General features: G+C 35.0%; 1 protein-coding gene across 2 annotated transcripts in view; it reads right to left on the bottom strand.

The window, feature by feature from the left end:
• The window catches only part of CAPS2 (calcyphosine 2), a gene marked incomplete at both ends in the record, with an annotated part of 79,805 nt that overhangs the window by 28,431 nt on the left and 27,325 nt on the right, over positions 1 to 24,049 (bottom strand). For both annotated transcript variants that reach the window (XM_080706331.1, XM_080706332.1), the window contains 7 exons: positions 2,436 to 2,590; positions 4,854 to 4,927; positions 5,833 to 5,951; positions 13,904 to 13,997; positions 14,083 to 14,178; positions 15,686 to 15,760; positions 20,808 to 20,927. In XM_080706331.1, the coding sequence (XP_080562457.1) occupies positions 2,436 to 2,590; positions 4,854 to 4,927; positions 5,833 to 5,951; positions 13,904 to 13,997; positions 14,083 to 14,178; positions 15,686 to 15,760; positions 20,808 to 20,927 (733 nt within the window). The remainder of the gene's footprint in view (positions 1 to 2,435; positions 2,591 to 4,853; positions 4,928 to 5,832; positions 5,952 to 13,903; positions 13,998 to 14,082; positions 14,179 to 15,685; positions 15,761 to 20,807; positions 20,928 to 24,049) is intronic.

Here is a 24,049-nt window from a genome sequence, read left to right as displayed (position 1 = left end):
ATGAGTAATATGGACAGAAGATAGATTTTTCTCATCCAACTTATGGAACGATAGAGTTGAAAGACACTTCTTAAAGTTTAAAAGAAGATATTTTTAGAAATTAGGTAATTTAACTTAAATGGCACAAATTTATGTAACTGTGGATATGGTACAAAGTGGAAAATAACTCAGCTGAAAAATATTGAGGTAAATTTATTGACAATATTTCTATGTAAATGTAATATTTAGGGTTGAAATTTTTAAAAAACAATTTCAATACAGGAATAATGGCGTTGTCTTTGCACAACTATTTTCTAGTTCCACAATTAGACCTGAGCTGGTGATTCTTATGTCTTCTTTTCTGGCCCCTTGCATAAGCTTATTAATGCAGAAGCAAGGTGCACTGATATGACAGGAAACAAAACAGAAATATTTTTTAAATATTTGTTTTTATATGTTATTATTTTCATATGTTACTCCTATGGTAGAAATCTTATATAATTAAACCGTGAGTGGGAGCACACACCTAAAATGTAGCATGTGGGAGGCTGAGACAGGAGTATCATAGGTTCGAGGCCAGTCTCAATATTTAGTGAGACCCTCAGCACCTTAGAGAGATCCTATTTCAAAATAAAAAACAAATTTGGGATGATGATCTACCTCAAGAGGCAGAAATCCCCGAGGTTCAATGCCCAGTACAAAATAAAAGTCATATAATTGTTGTAGTTTTACTCATAAGTCAAATCATAAACATTTAGCAGACAATCAAGGTGAGAAGTACTGCAGCAACACAGGAAAATTACTAGATGAGGACAAAGAATCTGGGTTATAGTTCTCCATAAGTTATTACTTGTATGACTGTCAAACAAAACTTTTTGTTAATCTGTGACAGAAAGAGGTGAGGGCCTGATGGGTGTCACTAGATGGGCCACAACCTTAAGCATCATAAAACCCGGGGATAAACAACATTATATTGACAGAGAATTTTAGAATTAATAAGACATACTCTCATGTAATTTTCTCATCTGAGCTTCTAAGAAACTTCAACTATAGCAATTACCTCAGACTTGCTGAGGCAAAGTCTGCCACACAGAAAAGACAAAAGACTTGTCCTAGATGACACAGTTAAGGCAGTTAGGCTAGAACTTGATCCTGTATTACACAAACACAATTTCCAGTGTTCCTTCCCCCAAAATCACTATTTCCCGCAACAAGATCACTTGAAGCAAAATAGAATGACGCAAAAGAATTCTTTCTCTGAAATCCACAACACGAATCAAAGCCATGTCCTTTTAGAATACAGCCCGCTTAGCCGGGCGTGGTGGCGCACGCTTGTAATCCCCGCGCTTGGGAGGCGGAGACAGGAGGATCGCGCTGGTTCGAAGCCTTCTGCGCTGGCTTAAGAGACCCTGTTTCAAAAATATAAAATAGGTCTGGGAGTGTAGCCCGGAGGTAGAAGGGCTTCCAGGAACCCCAGTACCACCAAAAAAAAAAAAAAAAAAAAATACAGCCGGCAAGACTTTACTGTACTACACAACTTCTCACTGCTCTTCTCTTTTTCCTTCTCTCTACACATCTATCCACTTAAACAATTGCCTGTGTATCCAGCACTTGCTGTGTGCCAAACACTATTTGAGGTGATGGAAGAAGAAAAGGAAACAGAAGCACTCTGGTTTCTGATGGGGCCTGTGTTTTACTTACAGGCAGAGCCAGAGGGTATTTACACCATGGCATAAATAATATAAGATGGGAAATTGACACAGTAAGGTCCAGAGGTCAGATGGCGTCGCTCCTTTAGACAGAGGTATCAGAGCAATGCTTTAGAAGAGGAAGTTGTTGTATCCTAAGTGGTAAGATGACCTCGTGTGCAAAGATCCAGTGGGAGATGACTCACAGTGGAGGGAACGGCAGGTGTGAAAACGAACCATTTGCCATCTGGGGAACAGGCCACACTCTCGTTTCCCTCCATGACTTCACATGTGCTTCTTGTTTGAAGGAAATAGCCATTGTCTAATCTGCCTTCCTCCTCCACTCTTGTCTGGTTAGTCCCTCCCCATCCTTTAAAATTCGGCCTGGATGTATCCTCCTCCTCTAGAAATCCTTCCACCATCTTTATTCTCCTTCTCCATAATCTGGCTTGGAATCAGACACCATCCCATGGATTCCAAAAACATTCTCTGTTTAATGTTTATGCAATTTCTCATTTTTCTCATGATCCTAGTTGAGATGGTATGTCTTCTCAGAACTTAGCACAATGCCTGGCTATGAAGCTTTGAATAAATACATCATGAATGAATGAATGTTGCAGTTTCAAAAGTCTAAAGAACTTTTTTCCTGCTGGCTTAATAATACATAAAAAGGACCCAAATGAGTTACTAAAATTTCAGTAGAATGTTGAATAGACCCACCTAAGAATAATGTATTATTCACTACAGAAAATTTTCTGTGGTACATACCTTTTCAGACACTTCTAGGTGAAATAATTTTAGAGCCTGCTGAAAATCTGCCTTATCTAAAAGTCCGTTTCCTTTCTTGTCCAAATGTTGAAAGTATTTTCCTAATCCTGTCAAAATACGCACACCTCTTTTATGCAGTTTTCCTTTCAGTGCATCTGTTTAACAAAAAGAGAGATGGAAACTAATTGTTCCTATGAACAAAGGCATCAAACTGCAGTTGTTTCTTTTGTAAAAAAAAAAAAAAAAAGAGTAAAAGTTGATGCAGTAAAAATAAGGGATGTGGCTTGGCGTGGTGGTGCACGCCTGTAATCCTAGAGCTTGGGAGGCTGAGACAGGAGGATTGAGGCCAGCGAAGACCTTCAGCAACTTAATGAGACCCCTTAAATAAAGAAAAAAGAAAAAAATAAGGGATGTGACTATTGAATCAAATCATGTATAGAATTGACAAAAGACTGTGGAAAATAAAATGTTTTTAATAAAGACAATTTGGAAAATAAGATGTTTTTAAAAGACGATTTTATATATACATCCACATGCAAATATACCAGAACTATAGCACCACTGTGTGGTGAAAGTTATATTTTAAATATAGAAAAATAATGTTTCTTTTTATTAACAAGAAAACAACCTGCTACAAATAAAATCTTAGTTTGTATTCTGTAGAATTATTTATCTAACCGCCTAACCACCCCCACATCTTAATATTTTTTCTATTTTTTCTTTGATATTGGGAATTGAACCCAGGGGTGTTCGCTCTGACCTACACCCCCAGCTCTTTTTATTTTTATTTTGAAACAGGGTTTCATTAGGTTGCTGAGAATCTTGCTATATTGCTGAGACTGGCCTTGAGCCTGCTATCCTCCTGTTTCAACTTCTCAAGTACTTGGATTATAGGTATATACTTCTATGTCCATCTTCCTCTTTCTTTACTGTTACTGAATTACAAAAATTATGCCAAGCAAATCACTCAAAACTTAGTTTAAAATTTTGTAAACAGCTTGAAATAGTCAAATTGCAATGATGCTGTTAAATAGCATCAAGGTTTTGAAGTGCTGTTTTATATTTATATATTTATTTATGTATTTATTTATGTATTTATTTATGTATTTATTTATGTATTTATTTATGTATTTATTTATTTTTGGTGGTACTGGGGTTTCTGGAAGCCCTTTTACCTCCGGGCTACACTCCCAGACCTATTTTATATTTTTGAAACAGGGTCTCTTACGCCAGCACGGCTGGCTTCGATCCTGCGCGATCCTCCTGTCTCCGCCTCCCAAGCGCAGGGATTACAAGCGTGCGCCACCACGCCCGGCGTTATATTTATGTATTTAAAGTAACCCTTCCAAAAATTCATGAGGATATATTCTAAGGTTTCTAAATTTTCATTTTGCTTAATACATTTAATGCAATATTAACTCAAGAAATTATTTGTAATTATTAGATTTGTAATTATTTGTAATTATTTGTAATTATTATTGTAATTTATTTGTAAATTATTTGTAATTATTAGTTATTAGATTTAATACATTAGAGAAAAGAACAAAGGTCACTAGTTTGAATAGTGAAAAAACTGTACTGATAGAATAGAAAAACTGTACTATGATAGAACAGAAAAAAACTACTAAAAATAGCATCAATACTATTTGAGTTCCAATAGCAATCTCAGACATCCATCAAACTGTTTCTGTCCTTACTTTGAATTTCTTATCTTTAAATTATATCTCTGGAATCATCAAAATTCATAAAGTATTTGTTGATTTCTGTGATTACTTATTTAATACCTTTCCACTTGCTAGACTATGCGATCCAACCAAAAAATTATATATTATAGCCTTGTATATTGCAGTGGTTATAACAGTGGCTTCTTAAAAACAAAATCTGTAAAATGTTTGCAAAGTTTGAAAAAGTTCGCAAAACCTCTACATATCCCATTTATTGCCTATAAGAGCTCTGGAATGATAAATGGACAGGTATCATTATCATCATTTTTGAGATGAAGAAAGAGGTATCAGACAAAATAATATGTTGACTGAACAGCAGAATTCAAACCTGAACTGATCCATTCCAGTCTAGCACTTTGTCTTTTGTACTAGAAACCTTTAAGACAGCATCTAATGCAAAGTCAAGTTTATAATAACCAATTCTCCATTTTATTTACTTTACCCATATTATCTAGTACTTTCTAAAATTCTTAAGTTCAAAATTCACCTAATATTATGTATTCAGGACCATTAACACAAAAGAAATCCTAAAAAGATATTCTGATAAATAAGTATACACAATAACTTTTTTAAATAAATGGGAAATTTAAATCAAGTGGCATAAAACTGAGAAATAGCCCCAAATACTGCTTTAACTGATAACAACAAAAATGTGTGAATGTTGAAACTAGTCCTTGAGAGTGAAAGTGCATACCTTGAATGGCCTTGAAGACCAGCCTATCACTGGCTTCTTGACTGATTTTATCTTCCTCATGGTCCACAGAAGTTCTGCAATTGACACATTCACAGTGAGAGAAATATACTCTATTTTGTGATCTCAGTACAGAAAGTAAGCTCTTCCCTGCTCCAGACTCAAAGAAACCCTCAGACAGGGTTGGGAGAGTTCTCTAGAGTTCAATCAGGTCCCAATTTTGCCTCCTGCTCTGATTATCAGGAGAATTAAGTGAAGAGTTCAAAGCTTTAAAACATTTAAAAACTACCTATGAATATGTTCACATTATTTATAGCTGGTTCAATGTTCCTTAAGTACTCAATTAAAACCATTACGTTGAAAAGAAGTTGTACCTTGCAATGTATAAAATATAAAGATGATATTTTAAAGAGGGCTGAAAAGGGACCCTACACCAATGAATTCATTTATACAAATATATACACAGTTATGTATATGTGTATATATGCACAGATATGTATTTGTGTGTGTTCAAAAACCTCAAAATCATTTAAAATTCTTATTCATAGCATTTTTTCATTTTATGTATATTATTGATCAATGAATACTATAAGCATATAGGACTCAAAATTGATTTATGCTAAAACAAAGGTCTTGACCAAAAATGTAGGAAAAATTATTATGATATTGTACAGATACCCCATATTTTAAAACGTACTTACTACTTTGGAAGCATTTGGTAAAATTAAAAGGGTATAGTAAAGGCAAATTGATAAGCTATCTTTAACAAAATGGGACATTTTAAATTTTTCAATTGATTTTAACTGTTCCCACATATGGACTGTACATGAGTGCAAGATAGCACATAAACTAGATCTATATTGCTTTGCTTTTTAAAAAAATTAAAGTCTAAATATTTTGCATATAAATAGAATCTCATTTTCAGATAATAAAAATGGTGTTTTCACTTACTTTTAAAATGTCAAGTGCCTTTTTGACTTACTTTAGAGAATCCAAAGCAATTTGATCAATATCTGTGATTCGAAGTCTGAGTAATAGATTTTCTTTTATGCTTTCTGGAAGGCTTGGATGATTAGAGCTCAAAAATGTCAAAGTTGCACCCTGAAAAAGTGTTTTCATAGTACTTTTTAATAATATAATAATAGAAGAATATTTAATAATATAATAATAGAATAATATAATAATAGAACTAAAGCTGGAAAGTGTATTAGAAGTAAAATACCGATAATGCTAATTTAAAATATTTGATTTTGATTGTATGTGACATGTTATATTTTAATAATGGTTTGAAAAGTATATTTGAAAAATACTTAGAAACTAGAAAGGCTTCAACTAATACCATAAAAGAATAAAGATACTAATCTCACAGAGCAATCTTCCATTTAACTATACATATTTTTAAAAATCCAGCAATATAAGAAATTCAGAAATTTTAATATGAACTATGGGGGGAGAGAAAATTACTTCCAAAAAATTATGATACTCCTAAATACAGAAGTAGAGCTATGATCCACAGCTGGATGTACTGTGAATTGGTATATCACTCTATTTCACCTGATTTTTTTTTCTTTTTGGTGGTACTGGGGTTCCTGGAAACCCTTCTGCTTCTGGGCTACACTCCCAGACCTATACATATATATATATATATATATATATATATATATATATATATATATATATATATTTTTTTTTTTTTGAAACAGGATCTCTTAAGTCAGCGCGGCTGGCTTTGAACATGCGCAATCCTCCTGTGTCTACCTCCCAAGTGCGGGGATTACAAGCATGCGCCACCACGCCCGGCTCACCTGAACTTTTGATGAAAAGATCACATAAATATAAAAACTAATCTTTACCCAACTAGAACAACAAAATTCAGGGACAACATTCTAAAACCTAACCTACACCAGGCATGGTGGCACATGCTTGTAATCCCAGGGCTTGGGAGGCTGAGACAGGAGGTTCAAAGCCAGCCTCAGCAACTTAGACCCCGTTTCCAAATAAAATATAAAATAGATCTGGGAGTATAGCCCGGAAGTAGAAAAGCTCCTGGGTTCCAGCCCCGGTACCACACACACAGACAAAAAGAAAACCTAGAAAGTTATTATCTTAATTTCTGCTCATATGTACTTATAGCCAGTGCATAGACAAATACAGATCAAAAATAGAAGACTTAATTCTTCCTGCTGAAAGTAATGGAAAAGATTTCCCTCCCTTTCTTTTTCTTAGAACAGTTCCTTCAAAAAATTTAATTATAAATATTTCTCCTCTTTTTGAAATGTATATGTGTTCTTTTGAAAATTATATAGGTCTATCGTCAGCTTTCTGGCCTAGGAAAATATTTCTCTAGGATCTGGAAGTCTTTCTTTGAAATGCATAGCACATCTATCTCACAGTTTCTGTGAGAGTCAATTGTAGCCTAACTTTCTCAGGCACCTTGCTCCAAAAGCAAAATCACCTCCTGTCACAAAGATGAAAAATCTCTTTTACTCTAGAGGAAGTCAATTAGCTAACACCAATTACCAAGGTAATTGAGGATGAAAGAGGGGTGACAGGTGTGGCTGTTGAGTTTTCTTGAGGTAAAGGTACTTGTATGCAGTGAGTGATAGCTTTTTGGATACATAAAAGGGTGAGATTTATATCTTTGCAATCTCTTAGCAAATTCCCTGTGATGTGCATTATATTCTGGTTTAATACTTTTCCAATAGTAAAACTATTTTCTTTACTATACTTAGGGAAATTTTTCTGTGTTGCCAGATTTTCTTTCAATTCTATTTACCCAACACCAATAAGAGAAAAAAATCTTTAAAATATTTTTCAACTAAGAAAGTAGGAAGCAGTAAAATGGAGCCTCCAAGCTAAGGTTGCAGATGGGTTCCAAATCTGCCAGGCTAATGACATGGGTGACTAGAGGCAAATAGAGGTCCTTTGCTTCTAGCTTCTGTCTTTCCAAAGGAGCTTTCTCTCTGCCTCAGTATACTGCCCAAATGGTTTCATTTTCTATGCAAAAATATATGTTATATATTATATATTACATTATATATATTATACATAGAGAGAGAGAAAGAAAAGGGGAAATGGAAAGAGAGAAAGAAGATAGATGATAGATTAAAAAAAGTTGAGAAATACTGAAAATCTACTATCTGCTATTTTTTATATTAGGAGCTTTCTACTGGTTTGCTTTAAAGACTCCATAAATCAAGCCTAGGAGAAGTCAGATTAACATCTGAAGTTGAGATTATAAGTAAATCAAAGCAGAACCATTAAAGTACAACAAATGGTATTTTTTTATTTGCCCCAAAGGTTTAGGCCTCCTGCCTTACAATCTGCCAAGCAGAAATACAAACGTTAATTTTATATATATATATATATATATATATATATATATATATATATATATATTAGAATGATGTATATATGTATGTGTGTATATATGTATGTATCTATATATGTATGTATGTATGTATATATGTATGTATGTTCTGGGCATAGTGTCACACACCTGTAATACTAGCATTTAGAAGGCTGAGATAGGAGGATCACAGTTCTAGACTAGCCTCAGAGGTAAAACATCACTGGGTTCAATCCCAATATAAAAAAAAAGATATACTATAAAAAGTATGTCTACTTCATATATATAAGAATAATAGCAATACTACTTAACAGGTGAAAATAATAATCAAATATAATTAAAAATATATGAAGCTACTTTTCCCCACGTCAATAATAGGTAGCTTTCTATCTGTAACAAATATCACATAAATTACAAAGGAAGTGAAAGGATAGCTTTTCTTTCTGCCAAGATTCTTTATGATAGATTATTTTTTAGGCCATTTTCACATGTCCATAGAAATGAGCACAATAACTTATCAAAATGAGAAACTTGGATTGTGAAAACATAATCGGAGTAAAAATTTCACAGTTATATTGGTTACTTATTCCAGAGAGTAAAATTAGATTTCTACTTCTCAAAACACAATTCTTTATTAGTCTATTTAGGGTCATAAAACTAAAGTTCTATTGATGTGAATTTTTTTTTTGGTGGTACTGGGGTTCCCGGAAGCCCTTCTACCTCCGGGCTATACTCCCAGACACCTATTTTTTATATTTTTATTTGGAAACAGGGTCTCTTAAGCCAGCGCGGCTAGCTTTGAACCTGCGCGATCCTCCTGTCTCCGCCTCCCAAGCGTGGGGATTACAAGCATGCGCCACCATACCTAGCTAGATGTGGATATTATTTTAAGAAAGATAATCATGGACAGCAAAGTGTGCCATTTCTCAATTTTCAGAAAAATAAGTAGAATTTGTTTTCCAACAGCAAGATGGAAAGTAAAATAATAATGATTATTAATGATTAATGGTTACTATTATTTAATTTCCATATTGCCATTAAAAAACAAACTCTACTTAAATAATAGTTATTCATTATCATCATCATCATCATCATCATCATCATTACTTTCCGGTAAATATTTAAATGTGTTTGACTACAAAACTACAAAATTTACCTATACTGTAAATGTAAATGTAAAACTTTCAGTCTTCCTCAGTGGGCAAATATTTCACATCACTGACATTTGGTAAAGTCTTTTAGGAAACTACTTAATATGCTATACTTCTAAAACTGCTATCATGCTGGATATAAATTTATATCTAGTATGTCCCTTTTGTATTAATAGATTCTTTCATGTCACCTTCACTAGCTAAGAATCTGGATATAGATGATGTTTTCCTTGCCTTAGTGCTTTTAATTAAAAAAATATGACTACAGTGTACCAGTAAAAAATTTTAAACATAAAAAAGATATTAAAGGTCTTTCTTCAGGGCTTGGGGGTATAGCTCCGTGGTAGAGCAGTTGCCTAGCAGATATGGTCCCCAATACTGCTATAAATGTGTGTATATATACACACTTCTCTGTAATAAGAAATATAATATATATATACATATTCCATAGGAATAAAAATCTGAGAATTTATCAAGTTAAAACTTTTAATTTAAATTTCAATCCATGCCAGGCGTGGTGGTGCACGCTTGTAATCCCCATGCTTGGGAGGTGGAGACAGGAGGATTCTGCAGGTTCGAAGCCAGAGGTGCTGGCTTAAGGGATCCTGTTTCCAAATAAGAATATAAAAAAATAGGTCTGGGAGTATAGCCCAGAGGTAGAAAGGCTTCCAGGAACCCCACTACCACAATAAATAAATAAATTAATTAATTTATTAATTTATTTATTTATTTCAATCCATTTATTTAAAAATATTTTTATTCAGTGCCTCTTAAATATGTCACTCTTTAGGACACCAGAAATATTGTGGTCTCCCAGATAGGTAAGTAATTTTCTTTAAAGAGTTATAGTCTCATCACAGAGAAAGTTAATAGATAAACATACACCTATATACTATAACATCAGGTTATAGAAAGTAAGAAGAAAAATTTGGCCCAATTCATATCAAAATGAAAAGGGAGGGAGTCATTTTACATAGTGAAGTTGGACTTGAACAGCTTTTTTTCCTTTTCCTGGGTCTTCATGGGAGAGCAATACCTAAAAGTGAGAGATGCTTTAGAGAAATGAGTGATTTTCTGGGTATCAGGAATCAAATAAAAATTGAAGGAAAGAATTCCAGGGATTAAAAAGTAGGATGTATAAAGGAAAATACAAAACACATGCAATCCAGATGTGGGACATAGAGGACTATGAGTGATAAAGTAAAATACTATCTTGATTTGGGTCACAATATTCCAGGCAGAATATCTAGTAGTACAGGGCAATTTAAGCGGTTTTTTTTTTTTTTTAAGTTGCGAGATGGTAAGGCTGAGGATGAGAAGTTCCACGGAGCTTCCTGTAAATAAGAATTATGTTAAGCAATGGAAAAGACATTGTGAGGTGTACAGTACAATTATATAAATGAGCATACATGGATGAACTTAAATGCACGCATAATGGTCTACCCAGAAGTCTGTATCACTGTGTCTGATGCTGTGTTTGCAGGAGTATGAGTGAATCCATATGTGATAAGGACTGTATCTGTGGATGTACTACTATGGAGATTTATCTATGGATACATGTGAGTTTTCTTGTATGAGTATTATCCTAACAGCTGGCACCAGGATTTCTTTTAGGAAGTGTTTAAGAAAAGAGTTGATGGATTTGTGTAAAAATATAAATATAGCATGGTTGACGTGGACACTCACTGTTGTGGGGGGGTGGGGAGGGAAAGTGGGGAGAGAAGAGAGGGTCCCAAGCACAGTCTGAATGTATGCCATTTTCAATATGTTCCACATAAAAATAAAAACAAATTTTAAAAAATGAAAAGAGTTGACGGAATATGTAGAAATGAAAAGATAGATTCCACAGAAATATCTCGAAGGCAAAAGGGAATCTCCACTACTACCACAAAAAAAGAGCAGGAAGAAGAGGACTGAATGTTTCTGTGGTGTGTGTGTGTGTGTGTGTGTGTGTGTGTGTGTGTGATTAGAAATTGAACCTAGGGACATTCTATCTCAGAGATACACCCCTATCACCTTGTTTTGTTTTATTTTGAAACAGGGTCTAGCTAGGTGCTGATACTCTCACTAGTTGCTGAGGCCAGTCTCAAACCTACAATCCTCTTGTCTCAGCCCCCCAAGTACTGGGATTACAGGCACATACCACCATGACTGGCAGGGATGAATGTTTCTGCATGAAGAAATAGGATATTGGGGAAAAGGCAACAGGTAGAAAAGTCAGAAAATGGAGAGGTCCTTTACTAATGGGCGCATTCAAAGACATATTTTTAAGAATAGGAATATCCAAAATATATTGCAGACTGTTTACATTGCCACACTATAAACCTCCCTAGATACCTCCTTCAAAATGTCTACCACATATAAAAACCATCATATGTGTAGTCTGTGTCTTCCTTCCTTTCCCTCTCCTTCCTTTTCTTCCTTCATTCCTTCCCTTTTCTTACTTCTTTTATGCAAATCATAAAAAGAAGCAAATTTCTACATTTGGCTCAAAGTAATATGAAATGGAAATGGTGAGAATAAATCATCAACTACACAAAATTGCTGGAGACAGCAACGGCTAGGAGTACCTTTAATCCCGTGATAGATGTTAAACATGTTCTCCCTAAGTTATAAAAGTCAGAACTGATTGTCTATAGTTCACAAGAGGCAAGGTTGAGTGGAAAATTTATAGTATACTTAATCCAAGACTAAGATGTCAAGATTTCCCTTACTTCTCATTCTTTTCTACTTTGTCATTATATCTTATTCATTTTACCTCCTAAATATTTTATGTTTACAATTAGCTTTGTAGCTACAATCACTTTTTTGTGTGTATGTGTGGTACTGGGGTTCCTGGAAGCCCTTCAACCTCCGGGCTACAATCCCAGGCCTATTTTTTACATTTTTTTATTTGGGAACAGGGTCTCCTAAGCCAGCGCCCACGGCTGGCTTCGAACCTGCGCGATCCTCCTGTCTCTGCCTCCCAAGCGCGTGGATTACAAGCGTGCGCCACCACGCCCGCAAATTTTTTTTTCCTTTTTTTTTTTTGGTGGTACTAGGGGTGGAACCCAGAAGCTTTCTACCTCTGGGCTATACTCCCAGACCTTTTTAATATTTTATTTGGAAACAGGGTCTCACTAAGTTGCTGAAAGCCTCACTAAGTAGCTGAGGCTGGCTTCGAACCTGTGCAATCCTCCTGTCTCAGCCTCCAAAGTGCAGGGATTACAAGCGTGAGCCACCACGCCTGGCTTTACAATCACTTTTTAAATTCAGGTTGTCATAACCTCTCTCCTTGATTAAAATAATTCAATCCAGTCCAGTCCTTGGGTACCTAGTCCATATGTTGTAATCATGGAGATATTTCTAAGTTAAAAAAAAATTAACCTTATCATGACCGTTCTATTCATCAATATCTTCTCTTAAAGTGACTTGCTAATATATTTCATACAACTCTTTAACATAAGGCTACTTTTAATAAACTTCCAACTTTTCCAACTTATACTCTGTAAATTCAACCTGACTGAATTGTTTTTAGTTCTCAAAATAATCCATATGTTTTCTTGTCATTGTTCTTTGCAGAAGCTATCTCCTCCACTAGGAGCTTTTCCCTTCCCTTATTTACATCCCTAACCCAGCCTAGTTAACTCCTACTCAAGGTTAGAAGGCACTTTCTCCAGGTCATATGCTTTGTTCCATTAAACTGGATTGTAATTCCTCCTACCTGGCCCCATACTTCCCTTTCTTCTTTGTTCCCCATTAGAATATAAGTGCCACAAGAATAGGGGCTAAGTCTAACTGATTCATTGTTCTAGTTCCAGCATTTGGCATATAAATACATTTATTATAGTGCTTCATTTTAGTCATGATATTAATATGTCAATTTAATGACTTTACATTTCAGAACAAAAAGGCTGGAGGTAAAGTGTAAAGCACTTGCTTAGCATGAGCAAGGTTCTGGGTTCAATCCCAGCACCTCAAAAATTAAAAATAAAATTTCAAAGCGCTATATAGATGATAACTTCTATAATCTACCCATACTGGGAACTCTTGTTACTCCATATTCCACATTTCAGAAGTTTTCCAAGGTGTGAAAATCACAAGATGGACAGGCTTTCAGATATGTGACAGCTCCAGAGGCCAATGCCCCTCCCTGGATGAAACCATGCATCCTTGGAAAATAAGTTAGCTCGAGGTAGAGCATGACTCCTAATAGCTAGAGGTAGAGCTACAGGTAGGGCATTACTCCTAAAGTTACTGACGTAGTTACTTACCCAATGATACTACCTTGTAGTGCCTTTAAAGTACCAAGAGACAAGTTCTTTAGTTACAAACTACATTGTGGAATGGGGCATGGGCTGGGTTTAAGGGAAATAAATGCTATGCTAGAGTTAAGACTCCTGTGTTCCTCCCTAGGAAGCAGAATCTCCTGAGGAAATATGAGTCATTAGCCCATTCACACAAATCAGGAAAACAGAGAAACTGAAGACCAGAGCCTCCTTCTCCACCCCCAGGGACTCCACATAATCTGATATCTGGTATTAAATCTTTGCACACATATACTCTTAACTTACAATGTAAAAATCACCAAGTCGATATTGTTTTCCTTTTCTTCGTCCACACTGATGACTATAGATGTTTTTTTGAATAAAAGGAAGCACATTTGTTCTAGAAGTTAAATTTAAAAAAGAAATTATTCAGAATCTCTTAGAAGTAACTGTTTCAAGAGCTCTAACAATATTTTATGACACACCTGTTTTTCCCAAATTGTCGATACTCATACATTGTAAGAGACTGGTCATGAGTAAAAAAAAAGCCAATCAGCTCTCTGCAGGCATCACGACCATTTCTAGAAAAATAGAATCATAACAAAGATTTTCAAATTGAGTAATTTCAATTGAATAATAAACTAAAGTTGTGTTTAAGAAAGAGGGATAATATAGTCTATTGCCATACAACCCTAAACACTCGGAAACTCATCAAAGAGAGATAATAAAACTATTTTGAGTATCTTTCAATGAGGAAGGGATTTGGAATTTGGAGGAAAACACACCAGAGCTTATTCAAGTGCCAAGTTAAATTTGGATGAAGAGAGAAGCTTTCTCTTATACTGATATAAACATGGACATGCCACAATGCAGATTACTAATTGGACAAAGATGTTTAATAAGTGTAAAAAGTATAAAAATAGGTCTGGGAGTGTAGCCTGAAGGTAGAAGGGTTTCCAGGAACCCCAGTACCACCAAAAAAAAAAAAAAAAAAAGCCAAGGAACTAGACACTTCACAAAAGAAGAAATTCAAATGGCCAATAAATGCATGAAAAAATGCTCAATATCATTAGAAATCAGAGAGATACAAATACTCTGAGATTTCACCTAACTCCAACTAGAATACTAATCATTCACAGCACAAACAGAAACAAATGCTGGCACAGATGTGGAGAAATGGGAACTCTAATACATTGTTGGTGGGATTGCAAATTGGTGCATCTAATTTGGAAAGCAGTATGGAGGATCCTCAGAAGAATGGGAATGAACTTATCATATGATCCAGCAATACCACTTCTGGGTATCTATCCAAAAGAGTGGAAGTCAAACTACCAAACTAATGCATATGTATCTATGTTCATAGCTGCACAGTTCACAATTGCCAAACTATAGAACCAGCCAAGATGTCCATCAAGAGATGAATGGATTACAAAACTGTAGGATATGTACACAATGGAATTTTACTCAGCCATAAAAAGATACAATTGCAGTATTTTCAGGGAAATGGATGGATCTTGAGGACATTATGCTAAAGGAGATTAGTCAGTCGCAAAAAGTAAGGAATCGAATGCTTTCCCTAATATGTGAAAGCTAGGGTGAATGGGGGTCATAGGAGGAACTCCAGGTGAAAAAAGAGATCCTACAGAGGAGCAAATAAGACAACCTAACTGTGGGGATGGCAGGTGGGGAGAGGAAAATGCTTTAAAGCTCATGATGTACTATTCATATCGAAGTCAATCACTAAACCAAGCATGGGACGGAGGGATGGGGAGGGAGTGAGGTGGGAACTGGGTGGGGGCTGGCTGGGTGATGTGTGCATTTATGTCTACACAAGTTTTTTACCTCATTATGATGTATAAATACAATACACTAATTAAAAAACCACATTTCAAGCAATTAGCACAGTAACCAATGTACAAAGTATCTAATAAACAGAAGTAAGCCAAGTAAAAAAAAAGAGATGAATAGATCATGGGATATGTACACAATGGAATTTTACTCAGCCATAAAGAAAATCTCATTTTTCTATGTGCAAAGAGAATATATCTTTAAAATCACACAATTAAAATATAATGAAATAACAATTACCTTGATATGATCCTACCATCAAATTGTACTTTATGAGAAAGCACATTTTCAGTTAGTGTAGACTGGGTTCTTATCCTGTTAAAGATACATTTTTAAGGCATTTCATTTGATATAAATGATAAATGTACAAAAAGATATTATGTTAATATTGTGTAACAGTGCATTTTAAACACAAAAATACAAAACTCTTTGAGATTGTTAATAAAGCAGACATAACAGAAACCACCCTGAGATGTAAATAAAGATCAGAAATTCATTTCTTTGGCTCTGAAATTTAGGGGTGACTAATGAACCCAGTTCTGCCAATAAGCTTCCGGGAAAGATTATCTTCTTTCTCTGACCTGATGAGACAGAGACATGGAAGAACTTCTTCCTGTGTCCATGAGAGGGATATGATGCCAGAAGCCAGCAGAGAAGTCAAGAAACAATATTAGAAAGGTCAACATGGTTGGGCTTGATGGTGCACACCTGTAATTCAGTACTTAGGAGGATGAAACAGAAGGATCAGACAGGTTTGAGGCTAGCCTCTACAACTTAGTAAGATCCTCAGCAATTTAATGAGACCCTGTTTCAAACTTTAAAAAAATAAAATAGGGCTGAGGGTGTAGCTGAGTGATAGAATGATACTGGCTTCTATCCTAAATACCACAAAAAAGAAAAGAAAGACAAAAGAAAGGGAGAGAAGACTGGAGAGAGGTGTGGAGGGAAGGAGAGAGGGAAGGAGGGAGGGATGAGGGAGGGCGCAGGGAAAAAAAGGTCAGTGTTATCTAGGGAAGCTGGCCCAAAGCAGCAGTATCAATGAGTCACTAATCAAAACAAGTGTCTACCTTCCAACAGCTAGACTTATAAAAAAAAAAAATTCTGACTCATTTATCCATTACCAGTAAGGTTTTCAGTTTTGGTAGCTGAAAGTATTCCTTACAAAATAACAGAGAAGGGGGAAAGAACGCTGAAGTTCACACCTTGGAATAGGTCTATCAATTATTTAATCTCTGTAGTCTTTAGATGGCACCAAATGATCTCAAAAGTTGGCCAGCCCTAAAATTGTTTAAAAAGGTAAAGCAAAATTCAAATGTACTCACTTTGGTACATAACAACTAATAATATGATTTGTCAGGAGATTTGAAGGTTCAATTATGTATCATTATTTTTCTTCCTAAATAATTTTATGACATTCCTCCAATAAAACTGCAGGTATAATGAAATAGCAATAATGTAAATAGTAAGTAAGTGTGTATGGGTCATTGGAATCTTGAAAAGCTATCCCTCTGTAAAATCTAAATCTCTAGGAAACAAAGCAGGAAATAGAAAACAAGGTCCTGCAAATCAAATGAGGATTTGTGAACATTTAGTGAAGGCACTCATGCAGCTCATGCACAAAAAGTGTAGCCAGCTCAATTCAATTTACTCCATTGGTATTAATGTATTTATTGAATGCACACTATGTGCCTAGAGTAATTGTGATGCTGAGAAAATAATAGCAACAATAACCACTACCATTTATTGAGGAATTCCTAGACACTAGTCATTGTTAAGTGACTCTAATGAACATTGGTTTATTTAATACTTGCAATAACTCTATGTGGTAAGTACTATTATCCTCATTTTACAAATAAATTTTGCAGAGTTGGAGATAGGTTAACTAAATTGCCCCAGGTCATATAATTAGGGAATGGCAGAGCTATAAAGAAAATCCCATGTTCTTAACCATTACATTATATTGCTTCTCAGTAGTGAACAGAACTCTCTCTAATGGTGATAGGTTGAAGTAATAGGATCAAAGAGCCAGGAGTCTTCATGGAAAGATAAAAGAAGTGAATGTACATTGATAATATGAAATGCAAAGGGCCATACTGAGTATTAAATTCCCAATAAGCAACTCAAACAATTCTCTCCATCCATGTTCCAAATCAATATGGAAAGAAGAATCAAATGTACTGAAGACCAAAGATAAATCTTGTTATCAATAAAGCTGCTGAAAACCGTGTTTAATTTGCACAGCAACAATAGTATAAATCTTTAATAGTATAATTAAAAAGATTAACCTCTTGTTTTTATTGATGAGGGACCCTGTAAAAATTTAACACATAGTGTAAAATGTGCTCTTCTGCAGGTAGCTGCTCCAATAAAAAGGGAGAAGCAAATCATGTGCCAATCCCTGACTCCAAATGTAGGAAGCAGAGTTCATTCCATCTCTTCTTGGGAAAATGAAAGAGAGGGCAAAAATCTATATATACAATACTTCTAATCAAAACCCCTGTAGGATTTTTCATGGAACTGGATTAGCTTTAAACCATTGTCGTCATTTGCTTTGGTACAAGGAATATCAACTAAGATAGGCTTGGGGAAACAAATAAAACTGAAGAAAAAGCCTAGAAGCCAACTATACATTATGACAACTCAACATGTAACACAGTGGCAGTAAAGTCAATGTGCATGTGACTTTGTGGTCAGCTCAAATTTCCTAAAGAAAACACAGCTCATTTACAAAATAGGAAAAATAGATGAGTTGGTCAAACCTCACATGAAGACATATGGATGGCCAGTATGTGTGTGGGAAAGTGCTCATCTCCATTGGTCACTAGTGAAATGCAAATTAATATCCCAATGTACATCCAAATAAACTAAAATGCAAAAGATAAACGATATAAAAATGTGCTACAACAAGAACCCTCTCCCTGATCCTGATGTAAGTCTCACCAGCCAATTCCAATTTGGAAAACTATTGCTAGTATCTTCTAAAGCTGTACCCAGTGATTCTACTTTTACATATTTAATCAGCTTGAATGAGTACATATGTTCACCAGAAGGCATACACAAGCAAGTTCAAGGTAGCGCTGCTCACAAACAGCCAAAAGTGAATCATAATCTGTCCATAAGCAAGCTTTGGTATATTTATATAATGAAATACCATATAGCAATGAGAAAAAAAGCCACATGAATTAAACAAACATAATGTGGAACAAAGGCAGCATACATATATCAAAACATCATGTTGTGCACCAAAATATAATTAAATTACAGTAAAGGAAACAAAAAAAGCCAGACTCGGAGGTCAAGTTTTGTGACTTCAAACAGTTTACCACCAATGGTTGTAATTTATGATGTTTGGACAGGGAAGCTAACCTGGTATGACCAAAGAAGTTAACTATATCCAGGAGGCAGTACAAAGGAGATTCTGGAGTCCTGTGCCTTAAGGTGGGAGTCTGACACATGAGTATAGTTTAGCTTGTCATAGTTTCTCTGCAGTATTCTTAAAATCTGCACACTTTGTAAATGTATGTTTTATTTCAGGAAAAGTTTATTTTCTTTTTTTGTTTTTATTTTTGTTGTTTTTTCAGTACTGATAATTGAACCAAGTGCCTTGTGCATAATAATCAAACACTCTATCATAGTGCTAAATTTCAAGTCTCTTGAAATTTATTTTAAAAGGAGAATTTTATGTGTAGTAGATAAACAATGATCTCCAAAGATATTGACATCTTAATTTTTGGCACATTTGAATATGTTAACCTTACATAATAAAAGACACATGGCATATGTAATTCATTTGAGGAGCTAATGATAAGGAGATTTCCAGGATTATCAAAGCAAGTTCAATGCAACCCTACCTGCCTTTATAAGAGGAAAGCAGAGAGATGTCTCTATAAAAGAAGTGTCAAAACTACCTAGCATGAGATATTTTGATTAATCATCTTTAGCTTTGAAGCTGAAGGGTGGGGCCATGAGTCAAGTAATGTAGGCAACCTCTAAAAGCTGCAAAAGCAAGAAACTTCTACTTGGAATGCAGCCATGTCAACACTTTGGTTTTAGACCACTCACCTCCAGAACTGTAAGAGAACAAATTTTTGTTCTTTTACTAAATTAATTTGGGGCAGTTTGTTACTTCAGTAATAAATTAATATATAATATCTCAACTATTTAAATGCATGAAAATAAAGGCTTTCATAAAATAAAATGAGACTAAAAGATAAAAGTGATGGGAAACTACAAAAAAATTATAGTTGTCTGAAAATAAAAAAAGAGCTTCTTCATGTACTAGTAGGTTTTCCATGTCTAAAGCTGAATCTAGATGTCAACTATCAATAGAGTCATTTTTCTCAATTGGATAGCAGGTTGTACCAGAAGACTGTAAACATCCATTCTAACTGCTAGAGATTGGATTCAAAAGGCCTATATGTTAAAGAATTAGTAGTTGTCCAGGGCACTATTAGGAAGTAGTAAAATATTTAGGAAGGGGCCTTAGTTGGAGAAAGTTGAGTCCAATAGGGTCATTTAAATGAACATTTAAATTGGAAATCTTGCCCCTTCTTTTCCTGTTTTCCAGCTATTATGAGTAAGCAAGCCTTCTTTGCCATGTGCTCCCACCCTAGTGAAATGTGCTAACAGGCCCAAAGAAATAGGACCAAGCAACCATGAACTAAAACCATGAGCCAAAATAAACCTTTGTTCCTTAAGTTAATTATCTTAATTATCTTTGGTATTTTGTCACAGTAACAGAAAGCTAACACCCAAAGGCTTTATAAACTACAAAGTAAAATACAAAAAAATTAAGAAGCAGTACTAATTTTAATATGTCAATAAGATCTAATAATAAAACACTGCATAAATACTAATGTCTAAGTTACTATATTGCCATTTTTCATTTTCACATTTATTATTTTTTAATATTGTATGTTTTCCTTCCTGAATTATAAATAAAAATCTGGAGGGCAAAGAGCGTAAAATGTGTCATTGCTTCCAATACTATAAGATAAAAGAAGTGAGATCTAGACTCCAAAAATCCCGCTTACTTTTTTTTTTTTTTTTTTTTTTTTTTTTAGTGGTACTGGGGTTCCTGGAAACCCTTCTACCTTCGGGCTACACTCCCAGACCTTTTTTGTTTTTGTTTTGTTTTAGTTTGGAAACAGGGTCTCTTAAGCCAGTGAGACTGGCTTTGAACCTGCGTGATCCTCCTGTCTCTGCCTCCCAAGTGCAGGGATTACAAGCATGCACCACCATGCCTGGCTACTGCTGACCTTTTAATAGTGAAAAAGCAAACACAAAACATTTCAGTTGACTTCAGAGGAACATATTAAAAATACATTGATAACATAAGTAGCCTCATTTTTTAAAATCTTACTTTGTTTCATGTAGTGTTCTTTTCCTAAATCGAAGAGGTGTTCCCTTGGTATCTGGAAGGATACGAACACTTTCTTGTTTATCAGTGTTTAGATTCTGTTCTGGATCGCTGATTACAGCCCTATCAGGAAAATACAAGGCCAGATCATTGATGTGATCCATAATTGCTCTAGAATTCACATATTTTTTAAGAAGTTGGAAAAGTTCACAAACCAAATAAAAATTTACACTGATATCAGAATAACATGTTTGCCAGATGTGAATAAATTTAATTATAAAAGTCTAAACCATAAAAAATGAACATTCCTATCTCTGTAAGTACTAATTTACTAAAAGTAAGTTAAAATTTTTGGAGAAGCCAAGAAATTCATGTCTTTATCTTACGCTTTAAACAAATACACACTGTGATGTTTTCTTATAATATAAAGAGAAACACAGGTTAAAGAAAAATAAGAATATAAAGTGATAAATTCTATAGTAGAAATTCAATGGGAAATACAGAAGAGGATATGGTAAGTCCTAGAAAAGAAAAACAGGAATAATTCATCACAGGCATCTAAGAAGAGGAGATGTTTGCATTGGTTATTAAAAGGTTAGGAGAAGCTAGCTCTCAAAGGGAAGGGAGTACAGGTATCATAAGCACAGGAACAAAACACACAGGGCCACAGAAGCAGGCAGCATGACACACTTGAGGAACTGCAGGTAGAGAGGTGGGTCAGAGTGCACATTCTGGAGTTAGGCTGCCTAGGTTTAGTCCTTGCCTCTACCAGCAATTAGCTAGGGGGCCTAATCTACTCATTCAGCTCTAGGCTTTGCTTCCTCATTTATAAAAGAGATGATAATGGTTCTGTTCTCAAGTGATTGTTGTGAAGATTAAATAAATTAATCTATATACATATTGTTTAGGAGAGTATCTGTCACCTAATAAATTTTATGGAAGGGTTCAATAGTAGAGTCTAATCCTCGCAGTTCTCCTGTTACTACATATTCTACCAAATACAAATAATATAAAAGCATGACAGCCTTTCACAAGACACTATGATAAGGCCCAAAAAAAGAAAAGAGACAGGGCTATATATACTATGGTGGCAAGAGAAACAATTGTAGTACAGAGAATAAATGTGAGAAATACTGACAGAACTAGGAATCTAATTGAGTTTAAGGTCCTTAAGTAGAATAATCTACAGTAAACCTACAATATAAAAGGAAATTAATAAAGTAAGAAACATGGGTGTCATATTAGTATTAGTTTGTCATTATTGGTAGTAGAATTATAATGGTAAGAAAGGTATTCTATCCTTATAGTCTTATTTCTCTTCTTACCCAGGTTGGATAGCATGATTTGTCAAAATAAACTTCTAAAAAACAGTAACAATTTAATTTCTCTGATTATTTTTTCCATTTCTCTAACAACTCTAAATACATTTGGTGATTGACTTTAAAAGAATAAATGAGTAAGCATGGGCAAGTCTGTGTGTGTGTGTGTGTGTGTGTGTGTGTGTGTGTGTGTGTGTGTGTGTATCTAAGCCTTGAACCCCAGGAGCTTTCTACCTCTGAGCTATTCCTTTGTTTTGAAACAGAATCTTACTAGATTGCTGAGATTTTTCACTAAGTTGCTGAGGATGGCCTCAAACTTTCTATCCTTCTGTGTCAGTTTCACAAGTACTAGGATTACAGGTTTGTGCCACCAAGCCTGACTCACTATCTTTTAAAAAGGTATCATGAGTTTTCAAAAGTATGAAGATAGAACAGCAATTCAGAGGTAGAGGAGTTATGAATTTATTTCTTCAATTGTTGGAACATTTAGGAAGAGCTTTAGGTATCTCTACTCTGTATGGTGGATCCTACTTATTCATGTGCAAGTTATAAACCAAACATCGTTAAACCAAGTATTAAGATAATTTATAAGTTTCTGGAGTGAAGAGAAGGATCTGAGGTTTGAGGACAGCATCAGATACCTAGTGAGACTTTGTTTCAAAATTAAAAGGTCTGGGGTTATAGAGTGGATGTAGAATTGCCATGGGTTCAAGCCCCAGGGGGAATAAAAAGTAAGAAATCTCAGTATTCTTTTGAAAGAGGCAGAAATCAAGACACAGAGAAGGCAAACGTGAACACTCGAAAGGTAATTTGGCCACAAACCTAAACATAAAGCTTATTTCTGCTGGCTCTAATTAAGTCTATTTTTCAGTTCATTCATTCATTTGCTCATTCAAAACATATTTACTATCCAGCCACTCACTACATGGGAGCTATAGGACTGCAATACTGAACATAACTTCCAGAGACCTGCCCTCATGGAATACACATTCTGAAGTGAAAAAAGGATATTTAATATTGATAAATAGGGAAAAGATAAGGTTAAATTATCTACTGATAATTCATACAGAAGAAAAACTGAAGTAGCAAAAGGATATGAAGTTTTGAGGAAAGCGTTACAAATGTTATTTGGTAGCTAGGATCAACCTCATCAAGGTAACTTCTAAGGAAAAATATGTATGATAAAGTAAACAACACTATGGATTTCTGGGGGGGGAAACAAAGCATCTAAGACAGGAGTGGAACCTACTGCGTTCCAGAACAAGCAGCAAGCTGAAGAGCTGGAGCAGAGTAGTCAAGGAGAGAAGTAGGAGGCAAGGTCCGAGGTCTAACAGTAAGCAGCGCTCCTGATCCACAGTCTTACCATGGACTCATGATAGATGGAAAGTACTTTCTCTCCCCTTGACTTTGAGCTCAGCCATTTGACTTTCTTTGGTCAATTATATAAAGTTGAATGACTCTGCTGATCTTAATTGATCTAACACAGTGTGGGCTGGTTAGAAATCTGGTTATTTAAGGTGGCCTCAACTAAGTAGCACAGCTGAAATTGTACAGCCATTGTTTTTTTTTTTCCTTGAGACTAGTTGATAAGCTAAGCATTTTTCTGCTTTCCGAGATGGAAGATATGCAAAAGAGCAAATAGAAAACACATGAGTTCTTTTATGACCTAAGGTTATTGATTTTGTTCATATATAACTGGCCAAATTAAGAAAGATGAGCTATGCAGCCAAACCTAGCCTGGACAGCTCATCTAAAGACATAACTAAACATAATGGGGTTTTGGGGGGGCTATTAAATTCTGTGCTCACATATAACTGATATGTAATTATTATATAGATTTCACTGTTATTGAGAAATTTCTGAGTGGTTTTATCTGACTTATTTTTAAATAAATTCGCTCTAGCTGCTTGGTTGAAAATAAATCAT

Source organism: Muscardinus avellanarius, assembly GCF_963383645.1.
Source record: "Muscardinus avellanarius genome assembly, chromosome: 11".
Lineage (NCBI taxonomy): Eukaryota > Metazoa > Chordata > Mammalia > Rodentia > Gliridae > Muscardinus > Muscardinus avellanarius.
The sequence above is the reverse complement of the archived record's forward strand: the minus strand, read 5'-3'. Positions and strand labels throughout refer to the sequence as shown.